The 16,073-nt window shown below is 38.6% G+C and overlaps 1 protein-coding gene across 3 annotated transcripts in view; it reads left to right on the forward strand.

The window, feature by feature from the left end:
* The first annotated feature begins 11,857 nt into the window (after positions 1–11,857).
* Positions 11,858–16,073, forward strand: part of LOC124878537 (protein crumbs homolog 2-like) — a 51,293-nt gene continuing 47,077 nt past the window's right edge. For all 3 annotated transcript variants that reach the window (XM_047382522.1, XM_047382520.1, XM_047382523.1), the window contains exon 1: positions 11,858–12,085. In XM_047382522.1, the coding sequence (XP_047238478.1) occupies positions 11,956–12,085 (130 nt within the window). In that variant the 5' untranslated portion in view covers positions 11,858–11,955. The remainder of the gene's footprint in view (positions 12,086–16,073) is intronic.

Raw genomic sequence — 16,073 nt, forward strand, 5'->3', positions numbered from 1 at the left:
TGAGCTTGAGCTGCATTCTTTGTTGGCACAGTTAAGAAGAGGGGAGTAGAGGAGTGAAGTTAAGGGTCACAAGGCATTTGGGGGTCCTTTGAGATTCCATTGTTGTGAAGGGTCAGACTGGAATGAAGAATAAAATGTGCAGGGTAGGGGAATGTGAAGATATACACACAGAAAAAGGGAGTGAGAATGGCAGGGAGCACTGACTGCAAATCTCCTTTCTGGAACTTGAAATGGACTCATAAATTATGAAGTGGATGGGTCCTCCTCTCTCAGTGGAAAGCAAAAAACATAGCCTTTTGAGAAAAACAGAAAACATGAGGATAAAACTATGTTGCACTCTCAGAAAAAAGAGTTAGTTTACCAACTTCAGGCTGCAGGTGTAGTGGTTACTGCTGCCACATTACAGCAACCTGACCTCAGTTCCAATTACAGCAGCGTTTCTGGAATGAGTTGCATCGATTCATGCATTGGTTTTCTTTTGGTATTCTAGTTGTATCCCATGCTTGGAGTACGCATGGCTCTCTATTGTATGTATTTCTGCACTGGCACTGAGATAGACTACTGGCTGCTTCAGGGGTCTATATTGCCAGGGTGTATACCCCCTCCTTGGAACCTTGAGTAGCACAAAGAAAGCACATAAAGGCTGAATGTTCAAACCTTTGCCTTAAAACACAAAGAAGAAGACATAAATATATTTTGGGGCGTTTTTGTCTCCCATCTGACTCCACCAAAACTTTGTAACTTTTCAGCAGGTCGTTACGGGCTCTTACAAACCTCTTTAGCTGTTGAATGGCCAAATTAGCATTAGCTGCTCATTAGAGGACAGCTGCTGTTCCTCTAACTGCCTGTAAAATACCACCAACAGTGTTGTCTTCAACAGTGTTTTTCAGATGGATGCAAGCAGGGGTACGTACCATAAAGAGCCTGAGGGAGTGCAGCTAGGTTTCGGAAATGATAACTGAAAACCCAGTAAACAACAACAAGTCAAAACTGAGTCAAAATGTGTTTAATGTTTTTTCAACATTAAGTCAGCTTCATTACACAGATGAATACTATCACAGAACATAAAAATGCCAACCATAGTAGCAACAAAATGTGATTTGGAGCCCATCAAAAGCTTAACCCTTCAATTCAGTTAAATTGAAAAATACTTTATTAATCCCAAAGGGAAATTAAATGTTGTTGTAGCTCATATTATGAAGGTTTCTTCAAAGAGCCGTTGTAGATGCTGATGGCTGTGGGCAGGAAGGATCTCCTGTAGCGCTCCGTCTTACAGCAGATCTGAAGAAGCCTCTGACTGAAGACACTCTGTTGTTGTACAACAGTCTCATGAAGAGGATGCTCAGGGTTCTCCATAATGTTCTTCATTTTATGAAGAATCTTTCTTTGCACAAAGATCTCCAGAGGTTCCAGAGGAGTCCCCAGAACAGAGCCAGCCTTTTTTATTAGCTTGTTGAACTTTTTTAAGTCCCTGGCTCTGATGCTGCTTCCCCAGCAGATGATGGCATAAGAGATCAGACTCTCCACAACAACAGACTCACAGAAGATATGCAGCATCTTGCTGCAATTGAAAAGTAACAGAGCTACTCCAACCTGCTGCCACTTTCAGTGGTGCAATTCTATGAAAGGACACAAGTGGAGGTCTCAGAAGAGACAGAGGTTTTCTATAAGGACTAAGCCCTGACTTTTGTCTCCGAACCTTTCATACACAATAATGAGGCAGAATAAACATTTGAACATTTCTGCCTCGACAGGATTTAGGATAAAGATTCAGCACCAAGATGAGCAGCAGTCTGCAGGTAAAAATTAACCATGGAGGTCACAAACTATGTATAAAAACTGGCTTCTCCTTCTCTGTGAGGAAGCAAGAGTGTATGTATCTCATGTGTATCCACTCTGATGTCATGAATATGTGATGCAAATCTGCTGTTGAACTACCTATATGTTTTTTGTCATATCCTGCAGCGCACCTATTAAAGGAGGAGGGAACGTTAGCATCCTGTTAAACTTTGTTGTGTTCTGTGAACATGCTTGTTTACTCACAGAGAACATACCGAATCTTGTAGCCACAGATCCTTCAGTCTGCTGCTCCGTATGGCACGAGCAGTGAGTCGATAACGGCATGGGAATAGATTGTGCTACTCTCCATGCAAGGTTTTTCTGTCTAACTTCTCTACATCAGGGATAGCACTGCTGCTTGTGAACACATGCATGCACACTGTCTTCATTATCTTATCCAGGCTCAAATGTGTCATTTTTTCTAAAAAGTACAAGAACATAGATTTTGAATGTATTATTAACATGGAGCTGCTATGCTGTGTTTCTTTGCTCTTATATATCATAAGAATAAACTATTTTGTTTTGATTATACATAACTGCATAGGCAAATAGAACAGTGACTGTATGAAAAGAAATTCCTAAAACATCTACAGAATTGTTGCATCAGCTCAGATCACAGTATCCTATAATTCTGACTGATATTCTCTGGTGAAATTTAAAGCATTATGAATACTTTTGCTGTTGTTAACAACATACACTGTATAAAAAAACAGAAAAACATATTTTTCTCTCTGTCTGAGATTCAGTCAAGCTAAACCTTTCTTATTTGTGGTCAGTCAAAATGTTTTCTTTTTGCTAAATGCCAGAATAACGAGCATATATTTTTCAATAGCTCCAGTTTGGAGGCCACCTAGCTTACACGCACGTTCTTACCTTTGCCCACAAAAGTTTTAAAGGACTGAGATCAGGGCTTTGTGTTGGCCACTCCTAAATATTGATCTTGTCCTTAAGCCATTTTTTACCTAAATAGGTTCTTTTAAGGTCATTGTCAATTTGGAAAATCTATTTGTGCCCAAGCCTTCTCATGACTGAAGATGTTACTTTGATGTTTCCACATAATGTTCTTTCCTCATGATGCCATATATTTTGCGAGGTATCCGAATCCCTCCTGCAGTAGAAGACTCCCATAACATGATGCTGCCACTCCCATACTTCACTGTGGATAATGACAATGACCTACCAGCTTTAGCCTTCATCTTTACAAGGTCTTTAATTTTTGTTATGAGGTTGATGCACATATTGTGCATCCAAACATATTACTTTTTGGGACAATAACCCCTTTTCCTCCTAAACTGTATAATTGCTGGACATTCCTATGGTGTTCATACTTTCATAGAGCTGCTTAAAGAGATGAACGTTCAAGCAGCTTCTGGAAGCCTCCCCAAGGATGAACCAGACGTGTAAAGATCCATCATTCTCTTCCTGACATCTTGGCTGATTTCTCTTGATTGTTTGAGGTGTTGCCCCAAAATGCATCCGCATGGGTGCCCCTATGCAACTCAAATGTTGAGAACTAACCAGAAGCTCAAAAAATAATGTTCTAATCTAGATTGTACAGGTCAGGAACCAGTTCACTGTGTCTGTTAATATGGAAATTCTTCTATACCCACGCAGAATAACAGCCCAAAATTATGTCATTTACAAGTTCCTCCTATGTAGCTGCTGGCTTCTCTCTCACTTTTCTCATGCTTCCCTTCCCTGTGGTAGAGCTTCATACTAACAGTGACTAATGGTTATATTATCTCTTCCATTTCTGAACAATCACACCAACAGCTGTCATCTCATTGAAGGTGTTGCTGATAGTCTTGCAGACTATTCCAGTCTTGTACAAAACAATCTTGCCCCTGATATCCTTTACACATCTTTGGTCTTGCCTTCTTACTTGAAACTGATAGAGAAACTATGGGAAGAGCAAAACATTTGGGTGATGGCAAGGAGGCCTTCTAAACTCAGAGACTTGGAACTCATCACCCTAAAGCTAAATCATCAAAATACAGTACCAGAGGAAACATGCAATAATCTACTCAAAAATTATAAGAGGGCTTTGATGCTGTAACGACAATATACATTTTTTCATCGATTATTTAGAAGAGGGTAAATCATTTCTGATATGCCTTTTTTTAATTTCATACTCCTTTTACATTGATTTAATAGCTTTACAGATATCCCTGTTGTATTTCCTATCAAAAACAAACCTCTTGGCTGAATTTTAATTTGAAATCTGCCAGAGATATTAATAATTTTGGGCTTAACAATAACCCTTCTGTGGGAGACAAAATTCTGGTTGGGTTGCAGAGGATCCTATACAGTAGTGAGTATACTGAGCGAAATGCAGTTCAGCCTCTATGTTTTTAAATGAAAATATCATAAAAATTTAAAGAGTTCATTTTGTTGTAAGAAAGAAGATTTATACAATGCCATATTTAGCCCCCCCCCCCCCCCCCCCCCCCCCCCCCCCCATTATAAATATGTAGAGCAGCATTTAAACAGTGGTGCTTACAAATAAGAGACAAACCGTACAGAAACAATCCTGCCTTCTGCAACATATCCTGCATCACATGAATCACAGTGTCTCATAATGACTTCCTCATAATGAAACATGACATTCTGAATAATAATTACAATATTAATCAGTGACTTCATGCTTTCACTTCGTTCTGGATATGATTTATTCAAGCAACTAGTTCTTGCATGTACTCAAACTAGGTCTTATTCTCTTTGATCATCACTCTGTCATAATCTGCCTTTGTTGAGGTTTTGAGTTTGTGTTTTGTTTACTTTCCCTGCACTGCCACGTTCTTTTCTTATCTTGCTTTGTTTCAGTTCATTTAGTTTTATTAGATTCATTCTGGTGTTTAGGTTTTTGTTATATTTCCAGAATTCCTATATTCTACGTTTTAGTTTGTATTTCCTAATAGATCTGGTTCCTCCCTGTTTATTCAATTCAATTCAATTCAAAAATACTTTATTAATCCCAAAGGGAAATTAAATGTTCTTATATGTTCTTCTGGCAATCTTATTGATTTCCTATTTCAGATCACTTGGATGTTTTCTGTTACCTCCCTACCCTCCCTGCTCATCAAGGTTAATTGGTCACTCTCCCTCAGTTCCCTTCAGTCCCTCTTCCCCCAGCTGCCTCACATTCCTCCTTATTGGTTCCCTTGGTTTATTGGTCCATTCTCCTACCCACCTCAGTATTTATACTCTTTGGTTGAATTGTTCTCCACTGGTTCCTTTTGTTATCTACCCTGTTTGTCACCTGTCTGGGCCCCCATGTTACCTGCTTGGATTCACCTTCCATCCTTGTACGTTCTTGTTTCAAAGATCGTTATTAAAAATAATTTCAACTTATTATGAGGCTCCTCGGCTATGCTCTGCATATGGGTCCAACTCAACCTCAGCACTTCCTGACACACTCTAGGTCTGAAAAATGTTTAGTTAGCTTCTATTGCTCTTTTAAAATATTTTCTTGATGGTAGGAACTTCTCACAGCAGAGCAGCTCTGATTTGTTGATACAGTTTCAGTTTTCTTAGCTGTATAATCTTATCATGACTGGTGTCCTGAGCCAAGCCCAGTTGTTCAGATAAGAAACAAAATTCAAAATAGTGTAGCATTCAGCCAGCTGGTTGAACACAGTAACATTCTTAAGGCTAATGTTAACAACACTTACATTTATGGGCAGTTCAGCTACAAAAACAGACATAGCTAAAAGTAGATGAAAATTGAATATTTAATCCTTAGTTTTCCTCATCCAAACCGCAAAGCACTAAAACCACTTCTGTTTGTTGTTTTGTACCGTCCACCAGGCCCTTACTCTCAATTTTTAGATCAGTTTTCAGACCTTTTATCTGATTTGGTGTTAAATACAGATAAGGTTATTATAGTGGGGGATTTTGACATTCATGTCGACACTGAAAGTGATAGCCTAAATATAGCGTTTAATGCTATCTTAGACTCAATTGGCTTTGCTCAAGACATTAACAAACCTACCCAACTTTGTCTTCATTCACTGGACCTTGTGCTGACATATGGCATTGAGTGCAAAGACATAACAATATTTTCTCATAACCCTGTCCTGTCTGACCATTTCTTAATAACCTTTGAGTTTAATTTAACTGAGTACTCCACACCTGAAAGAAAATGTCATTATAGTAGATCGTTATCAGACAATGCTGTAACAACCTTTAAAGAATCTGTTCCACTTTTAATTTCTTCATTATCACAGAAAAGCACAGTGGAGGACAATAATTCTGTTTCTGCCCCTTCACAAATTGATTATTTTGTTCATAGTGTTTCTTCATCATTGCTTGGTGCATTAGACAATGCAGCCCCCTTGAAATATAAGGTAATTATTCATAGGAGGAAGGCTCCTTGATTTAATTTAGATCTGCATACTTTAAAGCACAATGTTAGAAAATTGGAGAGAAAATGGCGCTCTACACACCTAGAATATTCCTACTTAATCTGGAAAAATAGCCTACTGTTGTATAAAAAGACACTTCGCCAAGCTAGAACAGCTTATTTCTCATTATTAATAGAAGAGAACAAGAATAATCCTAGGTTTCTCTTTAGTACAGTTGCAAAACTTACAGTCATAGCTCTGTTGAGCCATCCATTCCCTTAGCTCTCAGCAGTCATGACTTTTTGGGATTCTTCTTAAATAAAATTGATTCTATTAAAAATAAAATCTTTGACATACTCCCGAAGATGATTACTTCATCCTCAGCAAGTGAGACAACATTGGAAATAACTGCAGAACCTGATTTGTGTTTGGACTGTTTTGATCCTGTGGAGCTTCCTGAGTTATCAGAAATATTAGCTTCATCTAAACCTTCAATTTGTATGTTAGACCCAATCCCAACGAAATTATTTAAGGAAGTGTTCCCTCTGATTACCATCCCCATTTTAGGTATGATTAACCTATCCTTAGTAAATGGATATGTACCACAGGCTTTTAAGGTAGCTGTAATTAAACCTTTACTTAAGAAACCTTCGCTTGATCGAGATGACTTGAAAAATTACAGACCTATATCCAATCTTCCATTCTTGTCAAAAGTTCTTGAGAAAATAGTTGCTAATCAAATGTGTGAGCATTTACACAGCAATGACGTGTTTGAAGAGTTTCCATAAGGCTTCAGAGCTTATCATAGCACTGAAACAGCTCTGCTGAAAGTCACTAATGATATTCGAATGGCCTCAGATAATGGACTTGTGTCTGTTCTGGTTCTGTTAGATCTCAGTGCTGCATTTGATCCAGTCGATCACAATATTCTCTTAGAAAGGCTGGAATAAGCTGTAGGGATCAGGGGAACAGCACTAGGCTGGTTTAAATCTTATTTGTCTGACAGATTCCAGTTTGTTCATGTAAATGATAAATCATCTTTAAACTACAGGGTTAATTGTGGAGTACCACAGGGTTCAGTACTTGGGCCAATTATCTTTACTATATATATGCTTCCAATAGGTCAAATTATTAGGCAGCATGGGATACATTTTCACTGTTATGCTGATGATACTCAGCTTTACCTATCCATAAATCCTGATGAACCCAACCAGTTAGATAGACTACAAGCATGTCTTGAAGACATAAAAACTTGGATGACTTTACATTTTTTGCTTCTAAATTCAGACAAGACAGAAGTTGTCGTCTTTGGACCGGAGTCTTTAAAAAAGACACTGCTTAGTCAATCACTTAACCTGGATGGCATTAAATTGACCTCTGGTAATAAAGCAAAAAAACTTTGGTGTTATTTTTGACCAGGACATGTCATTTAAATCCCATATTAAGCAGGTTTCTAGGATTTCCTTCTTTCATCTTCGGAACATTGCCAAAATTGGAAATATCCTATCCAGGAGTGACGCTGAAAAAGTAGTCCATGCATTTGTTACTTCAAGGCTGGACTATTGTAATTCGTTACTATCAGGATGTCCACAAAATGCAGTTAAAAGCCTTCAGCTGATCCAAAATGCTGCAGCAAGAGTTCTGATGAAACTTAAAAAGAGAGATCATATTTCTCCTATTTTAGCTTCCCTTCATTGGCTCCCTGTTAAATACAGAATAGAATTTAATATTCTCCTCCTCACATATAAAGCCCTTAATGATCTAGGTTATAATCAGTCTGACAGAGAGAGGTATCCCAATCCTTGTGGTTTTTAGTATAACAACAACCATCAGTGGGCTCTAGATGGATAAAGTTTATCAGTTTATTATTTTACTTAGTGCCCCTACACGTGGCCCGATCTGGGGTAGCCGGACTCTGGCACTCGGTGGTTTGGTCTGGCCTCCCTGGCAGCCCCGCGCCATTCCGGAACCCTTTGTGGGGTGCCTTGAGATGACATTGTTGTAAATAAGCATTATATAAATAAATAAACTGAAACTGAAACCATCTCTGTAGTTATGCTGCTATAGGCTTAGGCTGCTGGAAGACATAATGACCACATTCACCCTGTTCGCTACATTCTCACACTACTCTCCAACTTTGCATTATTTGCTGTTATTTTAGTTTTTAACTTCTTGTTCTCTCTTTTCTCTTCCTAGAAGCTACACCTGGCCTGACTCTGTGTCTACCTGCAACAACTTAATGCTCACCCTCTAGCGATGACCCACATGGCCCTGTTTTTCAGTGTTTAACCCTTTCTCTCTCCTAGACATGGAAATTGACTGAGCTTTTACTGTAACTAATGATATGTGCTCTCTTTCAGACTCTAACCCTGAAAACTAGCTCAGAGTTTATCTGTTCTTTCTTTCTAGATGAAACGATTAAAGGAGCTACATCCATGAACATTTACTTTTCCTTCCCATAGAAAGTACTCCTGGATCAATGCTTCTGTGTTCTTTTTGCGTCTCTGCTCTGTTCTCTCAAATCCCCAGTCGGTCGTGGCAGATGGCCGCTCACACTGAGCCTGGTTCTGGTTCTGCTGGAGGTTTCTTCCGGTTAAAAGGGAGTTTTTCCTCTCCACTGTCGCTACATGCATGCTCAGTATGAGGGATTGCTGCAAAGTCAACACCAGTGACTGTCCACTGTCTCTACATGTTCATCTGGGAGGAGTGACTGCTACAAATCTCTGACTCGATGCAATTTGCTGGGTTTCCTTAGATAGAAAAACGTTTTATCCAATTTGAATAAATAACTGAATCTGACTGCACTGTTCAATGGTTACAATTAATTGGAATGTATGTACCTGACTTTTGTGAAGTGCCTTGAGACATGTGTTGTGAATTGGCGCTATATAAATAAACTGAACTGAATTGAATTGAAAAATTTAGATTTTTTTTCTGGGATGTTAAACATAAAAGAATGAACTGATAACTAAAAATAGAGAGGCAAAAATGTTTCCTTGGGTTAACAGATTTTTTTTCCTGCAAAACTAAACTGTTTATTAAATAATTATTTTTAGATTTGATTTGACATTTTCTTTTGCAAAGTAATTTAAAGCCAAAACAAAATAAATGTTAGTTCTCAATGGGGTAATTGTTCAAAAATCATTGTTTAAATTTTTCTCCTTTATCTGATGCTGTTTCCCAATGTTTCAGAGGTGAATACTTCCACATAATGTTGTGGTGTTTCTGTTCAATTAGAGACAGGGGCTTTCTGGTTGCTTCTGTAGCTTCAGAAAGAAAAGTCAAGCCACGCTCGTCTTATTAACTCTCTCTATTAACTATGGTGCACGCAGCCGGAGTGAGAGCAAGCAGATGGGGGAAGGTCTCTTTGGGTCAAAAATTCCAGCTCTGACTCCGCTTCCTGGGCTGTGTTAGGAAGCAGGTTAACGTGATTTATTTTGAAAGTTCCAGAAAATTTCATACTGGCCTTTAATGTTGTAACCCATGACTGGGGTCCCAACAGCACACAAATCTGTGAACTACAATAAAACCTTTATAAAGACATTCGCTTGAAAGAATTTTTCATTTTTGCAGGGTCGATCAGTCTTGGGACTACCACCTTAGAGGTTGTTTTGGTTTCTTTACAGGGACATTTCTGACTTAGGTCACTCCTCCTGTTTGGAATGGACATTTTCATCACTTTGCACTGTCATGTAAAACAGATAAGGCAGTATAGCTGCCTCAAATATAGAATAAGATAAAGAAGTAAACTAAATAATCTGGAGTACCATGATCCATGATACTCATGGGAGGTTGGTGAGGACTCATGCTGTGTTTTCAACATATCTTATAAACATTTCAGCCTAACAGAATGCAGCATCCACTTTATAGACAAAGTCTATCTGTGAATCTTCTCATGCATTTGCATGCACCTTCTTGATGTATTGGAGTGATGTTTTCTTCTTTAATGCCTCCCTCTGCTGTTTTCTCTCAGACTTTGCCAAATGTTTAATTAAAACTTTTGGAGTGGTTGTATAGACAGCAGGTTGAAGATAAGCCGATGCTGGACTGAAGAGCTGCAGTTGGGGGTTTGGGGTTGTTAGGGGGTAGTGAAGAGGGGGTTGGTGAAGGCATTTCTCATTATGTTAAGCTTCCAAAGAGGCGTCCGCCAACCAGATAGCTGCTAGATAAGCTCCCCTGTTCTCAGTGAAGGGGGTGAGCATTTTTTTATTTTTTGGGGGGGGACGTCTTCTGCAGCCTCTAACATGTTTTCTACCAGGATTGCCCTGTTTTAGCTCCATCCATCTTCCCAATGATTCTGACCAGCTTTCTTGTCCTTGCTTAAGAAAGGCCTCCTAACAACCTGTTTCACAGGGGGGATGGGGTGTCCAGGATACTGTGCAGTTTTTTTTCCCCCACCTACAGCATTTTGCATACTGGTCAAAAAGTTCAATCTTGATCTTAAATGGCCAAACCGACTTCTTTCCCATTTTTGCTTTGTCCCCTACATGGCTTGTGGCAAATGCAAACAGGAGTTATAATGTATTTCTTTCAGCAATGGCTTTTTTATTTCTACTCTTCTATATTGGCTATATATGTGGAGTGTCTGAATGACAATTGTTCCACAAACAGATTCTCCCACCGGTTCAGTGGATATCCGCAGCTCCTCCGGAGTTAAAGGTGGGCGTGCTGTCTTATTTGGATCCTACTGTCCTCTAGTTATTTTTTCAGCAGAAACACACCACATGTTTTCTGCAGGACCAAACTAGAGATACATTTTTGTCAGCTTGGTACCACTGCGGTGCAAACACATTTAGAGAATTGGCTATAAACTCACCAAGTACTGTAATATTAACTCTGAACTTGGGTCAGTGATCATACATTAATTAGAAAACCAGTGGATATATAGCCCTCTTACTTTATTGTATTGAGTGATATTAATGGTTGTATATAAGTGTAATGTACGATTTATTAAAAAGTATAAAAAGATAGGCAAACTGTTTTCAGATATGCTTGGTTAACACAGTTTAAACACAAAGTGCTTTGGTCAGCTGTTTGAAAAGTAACTCAAATAAATACAAGAAATTAATAATTTTTGTGAAGATCTATCAAATATTCTCATATTGTAAAGATTTAACATCCTTTGAGTTTTCTTTATGACTGTTTTTTGTGCAAAAATATCACTAGAAAACTACAGAAAATTTGCATTAGAAAGGTTTATTATTATTAAATTATTATTAATAATCTGACCTAGTTTAAATATGAAAAAAAAAAAAACTTTTCTGGACTTATCAACAATATCAGTGGAAAATGAATCAGTTTTCTTTTTCAAAAACATGGATATTTAAATCTTCCATTTCACCTAAACATGACCACTATACCATGACCAGTATGATATGACCAGTTTAACATGGTTCTTCAGCTTTGTGATCACTTTGCCGGCCTGAATTTAAATACGCCTTAGCATTCTGTAAAGGTCCAGTAAAAATGAGATTATGCAGAAATATCAGTTACAGCTGTCAACCAGCCTCAGAAAAAAATAAATAAAAAAATGAATGAATGAATCCAATCCGTGACTCCATTCCTTGGTTTCCTTCCCTCTTGCTCTGCTGGGGTGATTACTCTGCCTTACTCCATCCCTGCTTGGTCCCTTAAGACACACACTCACACACATGCATACACACAAACTCCAAAACTCTCTCACACAGACTCCCACTCAAAGTGGTCCAGCATGGAGGTGCTGCTGCTTGCTCTCTGCAGCTAACTTGAAACAGCCTGGATGGAAAGCTGAGGCATGCTGGATGGAGAACCTGTGGACTCACATCATCTATCTGTACTGACTGGACACATCAGCAGCTGCTTCACTATGGAGTCTGGCAGATATCAGAGGACGGTGCTGATCACAATGATGATGTTCAAGTTAGGTAGGTCATTGTTTCCTACAAGAGCTTCACCACTGTGTGTAGTGCCGTTTATCACATCAGAGCAGGGTTTCCAGGGGCTTTGTTAGATCCATGTGGAGTTTGTTTAAACAATCGTACCTTTGTGTATTTAGCACAACTATACTGAAAGATCATAGTCAATTCTAGTTTTATTTTTTGCCAATAGGCTACCTCTGGGTAAATATTACATGACTAACATTTCACACAAACTAGCTACTTTATAAAAAACTAATACGTAAAGACAATGTCTTTTTATTTATTGAATTCTTCCAGCCAAGAAATGTTTTTTGCTTTGGTCAGTTGTTTGAAAAGTAACCAAAATAAATATAAGAAATGTATCATTTTTTGAAGATCTAACAAATATTCTGATGGTGTAAAGGTTTAACATCCTTTGAGTTTTCTTTATGACTCAGTTTTTTGTTGACCTGCAGCATGTGTACCCCTGACCAAGGGTGTTTGTGTGTGTGTGTGTGTGTGTGTGTTAGTGTGTGTGGTCAATCAACCCCAGGAGCTTTATGAAGCCCCCCCTGGACCATTTTTCCCGTGACCTTCGTTTGTGGGAGGTGTCTGAGGCTTGTTTAAACCGTGGCACGCCAAATGCAGTGATTGGATCTGGGTGGCATTGTTAGAGGTCACCATGGTAACGAGTTAGGCATCCAGCTGCACTGCTGCACAGCTTTTTTTGTCTCAGCTTTGAAAAGAGGGGTCAATGGACGTTAAGGAGCATGGAGAGAGAAGTGGGCCTGTGCTCTGATGTTTTAAAGGAAAAGGCATGCATATGAGACAGGACTTAGGTGGGGAGATCAGAAAGAAAGATATAAAGCAGAAAACAAAACAGGTTTTTCAGAAATAGCATGAAAAGTTAATCAAAATCAGAATGATTAGTCTTCACTAAGTCAAACTTGAAGAACAAAAGAACCTATAAAGGTGAAAGACTGTAGTTCAGCCTCTTACTGTAAATGCAGTAATTTCCACATGATTCATCCACCAGAGGTAAGTGCATTTGTTCAGGCCAGTTTCAGCCTCTCAGTGTGAAACTGTGACTAATTCCAAGAGAATTTGGTCTGATGGAGTAGGACACTAGTGATCCAAATGCTAAACAGTAGTGCTTTTTAAAGAAAAAAATACTGGTGAAGAAAAGAAACAAACTCTTCAGAAAACACAGTACTTAAAGCTCCAAAGTTTCTTAACTGGAACTGCAAAGATTTTATTTTAAAAATACCTAAATAAAAAAACCCAAATTCTGCCTCTAAAATGAAACGCAATCCTTGATCACAGGAGACAAAAGGATGTACGTCTAACACTCTGACTGGGTCCAAAAGGATTTTGGCATTTTTTTTCCATATAAAGCAAAGAAGCCACCTGCTGTGGAGCCTCCAGAGGACAAAGCTGAACCCTGGTGGAGCTGCCAGTCTTATGTGGTGATTCAATAAAATTCCTCTGAGCTTAACGTGCGTTATCCTGGGGCTTCCCTTTCTCTGGGAGTCACAGCACTCATTCTTCTTTGGCAAGCAGCATGGACGTCTAGACTCAATGAGACCACTTTCACCTATCAGTTCAGTTCAGTAGAGGTAGATTTGGTTTAATTCAGTTCAGTTCAGTTCTGCTCAAGTCGATTTAAATCTGATCAATTTAATTCAGTTTTACTATCCAAAAAGCATTTAGAAAAAGAAAAGTTCTCTCAAGACACTGAACATCAAATGAACAGGGTGAATTCAAATCCAGTTACATGCTGTCAAAATCAAAACCAGGTCTTTTCAGTCAGTTGCATTCAGTTCAGAGCCTCTGCTCTGGAAACTAGATTGTCATCGTTTTGAAGGAAATTAGAGGTGTTTCAACCAAAGTGAGATAGATACCAATTGTGCTCATCAGATCCGATTTTCGCTGAAAAAACCTTAAATAGGCTATACAGTCAAAATGGTTTGTGGGAGACCACAGAGCATGACTGGTCAGCTTTCCCAGGTGTAAAAATGTTTTATATATTTCAAACTCAGTTTTTGAGCTGTGTTAAATCTTTATTTATTTAAACATTTTACTTGAAGTTTACATTTAATACCAGACATTAAATAAAACATGAAAAAAATATTTTTTAACCAAGGAGTGGGAGCAAAAGCTTTAAAAGTGAAACTGTTGCTCCCTCCCACAGCATGGGGAGTAATGTGTTAGTTTGAAGCAAGCCTCCCCACCCAGGAGACATGCTGAGGTCTCTGGTGAGCGTCATCAGTCTTATCCTGACATCCTTCTACCTGCTAACAGTCCGTGGCTCTGCTTAGTGTTACTGCTGGTTTGAGATGCTGGTACCAGTCAGTGCCAGGTATCAACTCTGTCAGGCCACAGCAGTGATCTATGAAGTGCTTTGTGACGGAACGGGTGGGTGGATGTAGGAGGAGCTGTTATCATCGCCCTGGAATGTGTGAGGGGGTGATCAGGTTTGGATGACGGGGTGAAGAGTGAGGAAAGCCTTTCTGCCTTTAACATCTCTTTAGAAGGATTCATGAGATTACAACTGGAGTAAGATGAAGGCCATGATTTGAGCTAAAATATCTTCACCGGGCTTCTGGAGAAAATCATCTGGACTTAGTGTGGCATGAGGGACACAGAGGACAACAATCATCCAGAAAAGATATGAAATTAACCTGATCTCACAGAGTTTATCTAGAAAAAGACGACACAAGATGGACGAAGAAAATGGAAATGGAATCCGAGTTTATCCTGAGATAAAGATGAAGGACCCTGCCTAAACATGCCTTAGGAAAACAATCTTTAAAATTGCCAGTAGAACTGTAAGAGTATTTAGTAGTCTGAATTTGAAAATGCCTGATTAATATGGATGGTTAATAAATTAGCTGAACAAGAATTAAAATATTATTAAAATGGAACCATAAAATATTTGAAATGTAATCTTTTGACTTGATTTACAGTGACCGCATCATTAGTAAATTATTGCTAACAACAAACAAAAACAAAGGTACATTAGAGCTGACTCGGATCCTTAGTTCTAGAGGCAGTCAGAACATTCTGTCACATCACAACTGCAACCAATGATGTATTTTATATGTGGCTTTAATGTGATGGACTAAAATAAAGTAGTGCATGATTGTAAAGAGGAAAGACAAGGATACACAGGATTTCTTTTTTCTAAAATAAAATATCTGAATAGTAGGGCGCGCATATGTATTCAACTATCTGCAATCCGATAGCCCAAAATAAAATAAAGTGCAATCAACTGCCTTCAGAGGTCACCTCATAAATAAACCAAATCCATCTGTTCAGTGAAGGCCTCAGACGTTTGTTGGACATTAGTGAACAAACAAAGCATCATAGAGATCAAGAAACACAGCAGACAGGTCAGATAGAAGGTTATGCTGAAATTTACAGCTTTGAACATCTTTCCAAGCTCTGTTCAATTCATCATCTGAAAATTGGAAGAGGATGGCACAACTGCTAACTTTCACCTTCCAGCAGGACACATGCCTTAACATACAGGCAGAGATACAATGGAATGGCTTAGAACAAAGCTTATTTATGTGTTAGAATGGTCTAGATTCCAGACTTAAACCTAAATGAGAATTTATGGTAAGACATGGAAATTAACATTGACAGATGCTCCCTCTCCTATCCGACTAAGGCTGATCGTAGATATATACTGCAAAATACCTCCACTTGTAACTACAGCACAAGATGGTTCTACAAAGTATTGACTCAGGTGGCCTGGATAAAGGTGCATTTCATACACTTTAGATTTTCTTAGTGAAAATGTTAGACAATCTTGAATCCTGCTGTTCTCCACTCCACAAATATGCACTATGTTGTGTCTATCACATAAAAGACAATCAAATACGTTAATGTTTGTGCTTGTAATGTGACAAAAAGTGAGATAGTTCAAGGCATATGAATATATTTGCAGGACCCTGTAGTCAATTATAAATAAAATCTCTACTTCCTGTAAATGTGTTAGAAATCTTATAGG

Source organism: Girardinichthys multiradiatus, chromosome 12, assembly GCF_021462225.1.
Source record: "Girardinichthys multiradiatus isolate DD_20200921_A chromosome 12, DD_fGirMul_XY1, whole genome shotgun sequence".
NCBI classification, from domain to species: Eukaryota; Metazoa; Chordata; class Actinopteri; order Cyprinodontiformes; family Goodeidae; genus Girardinichthys; species Girardinichthys multiradiatus.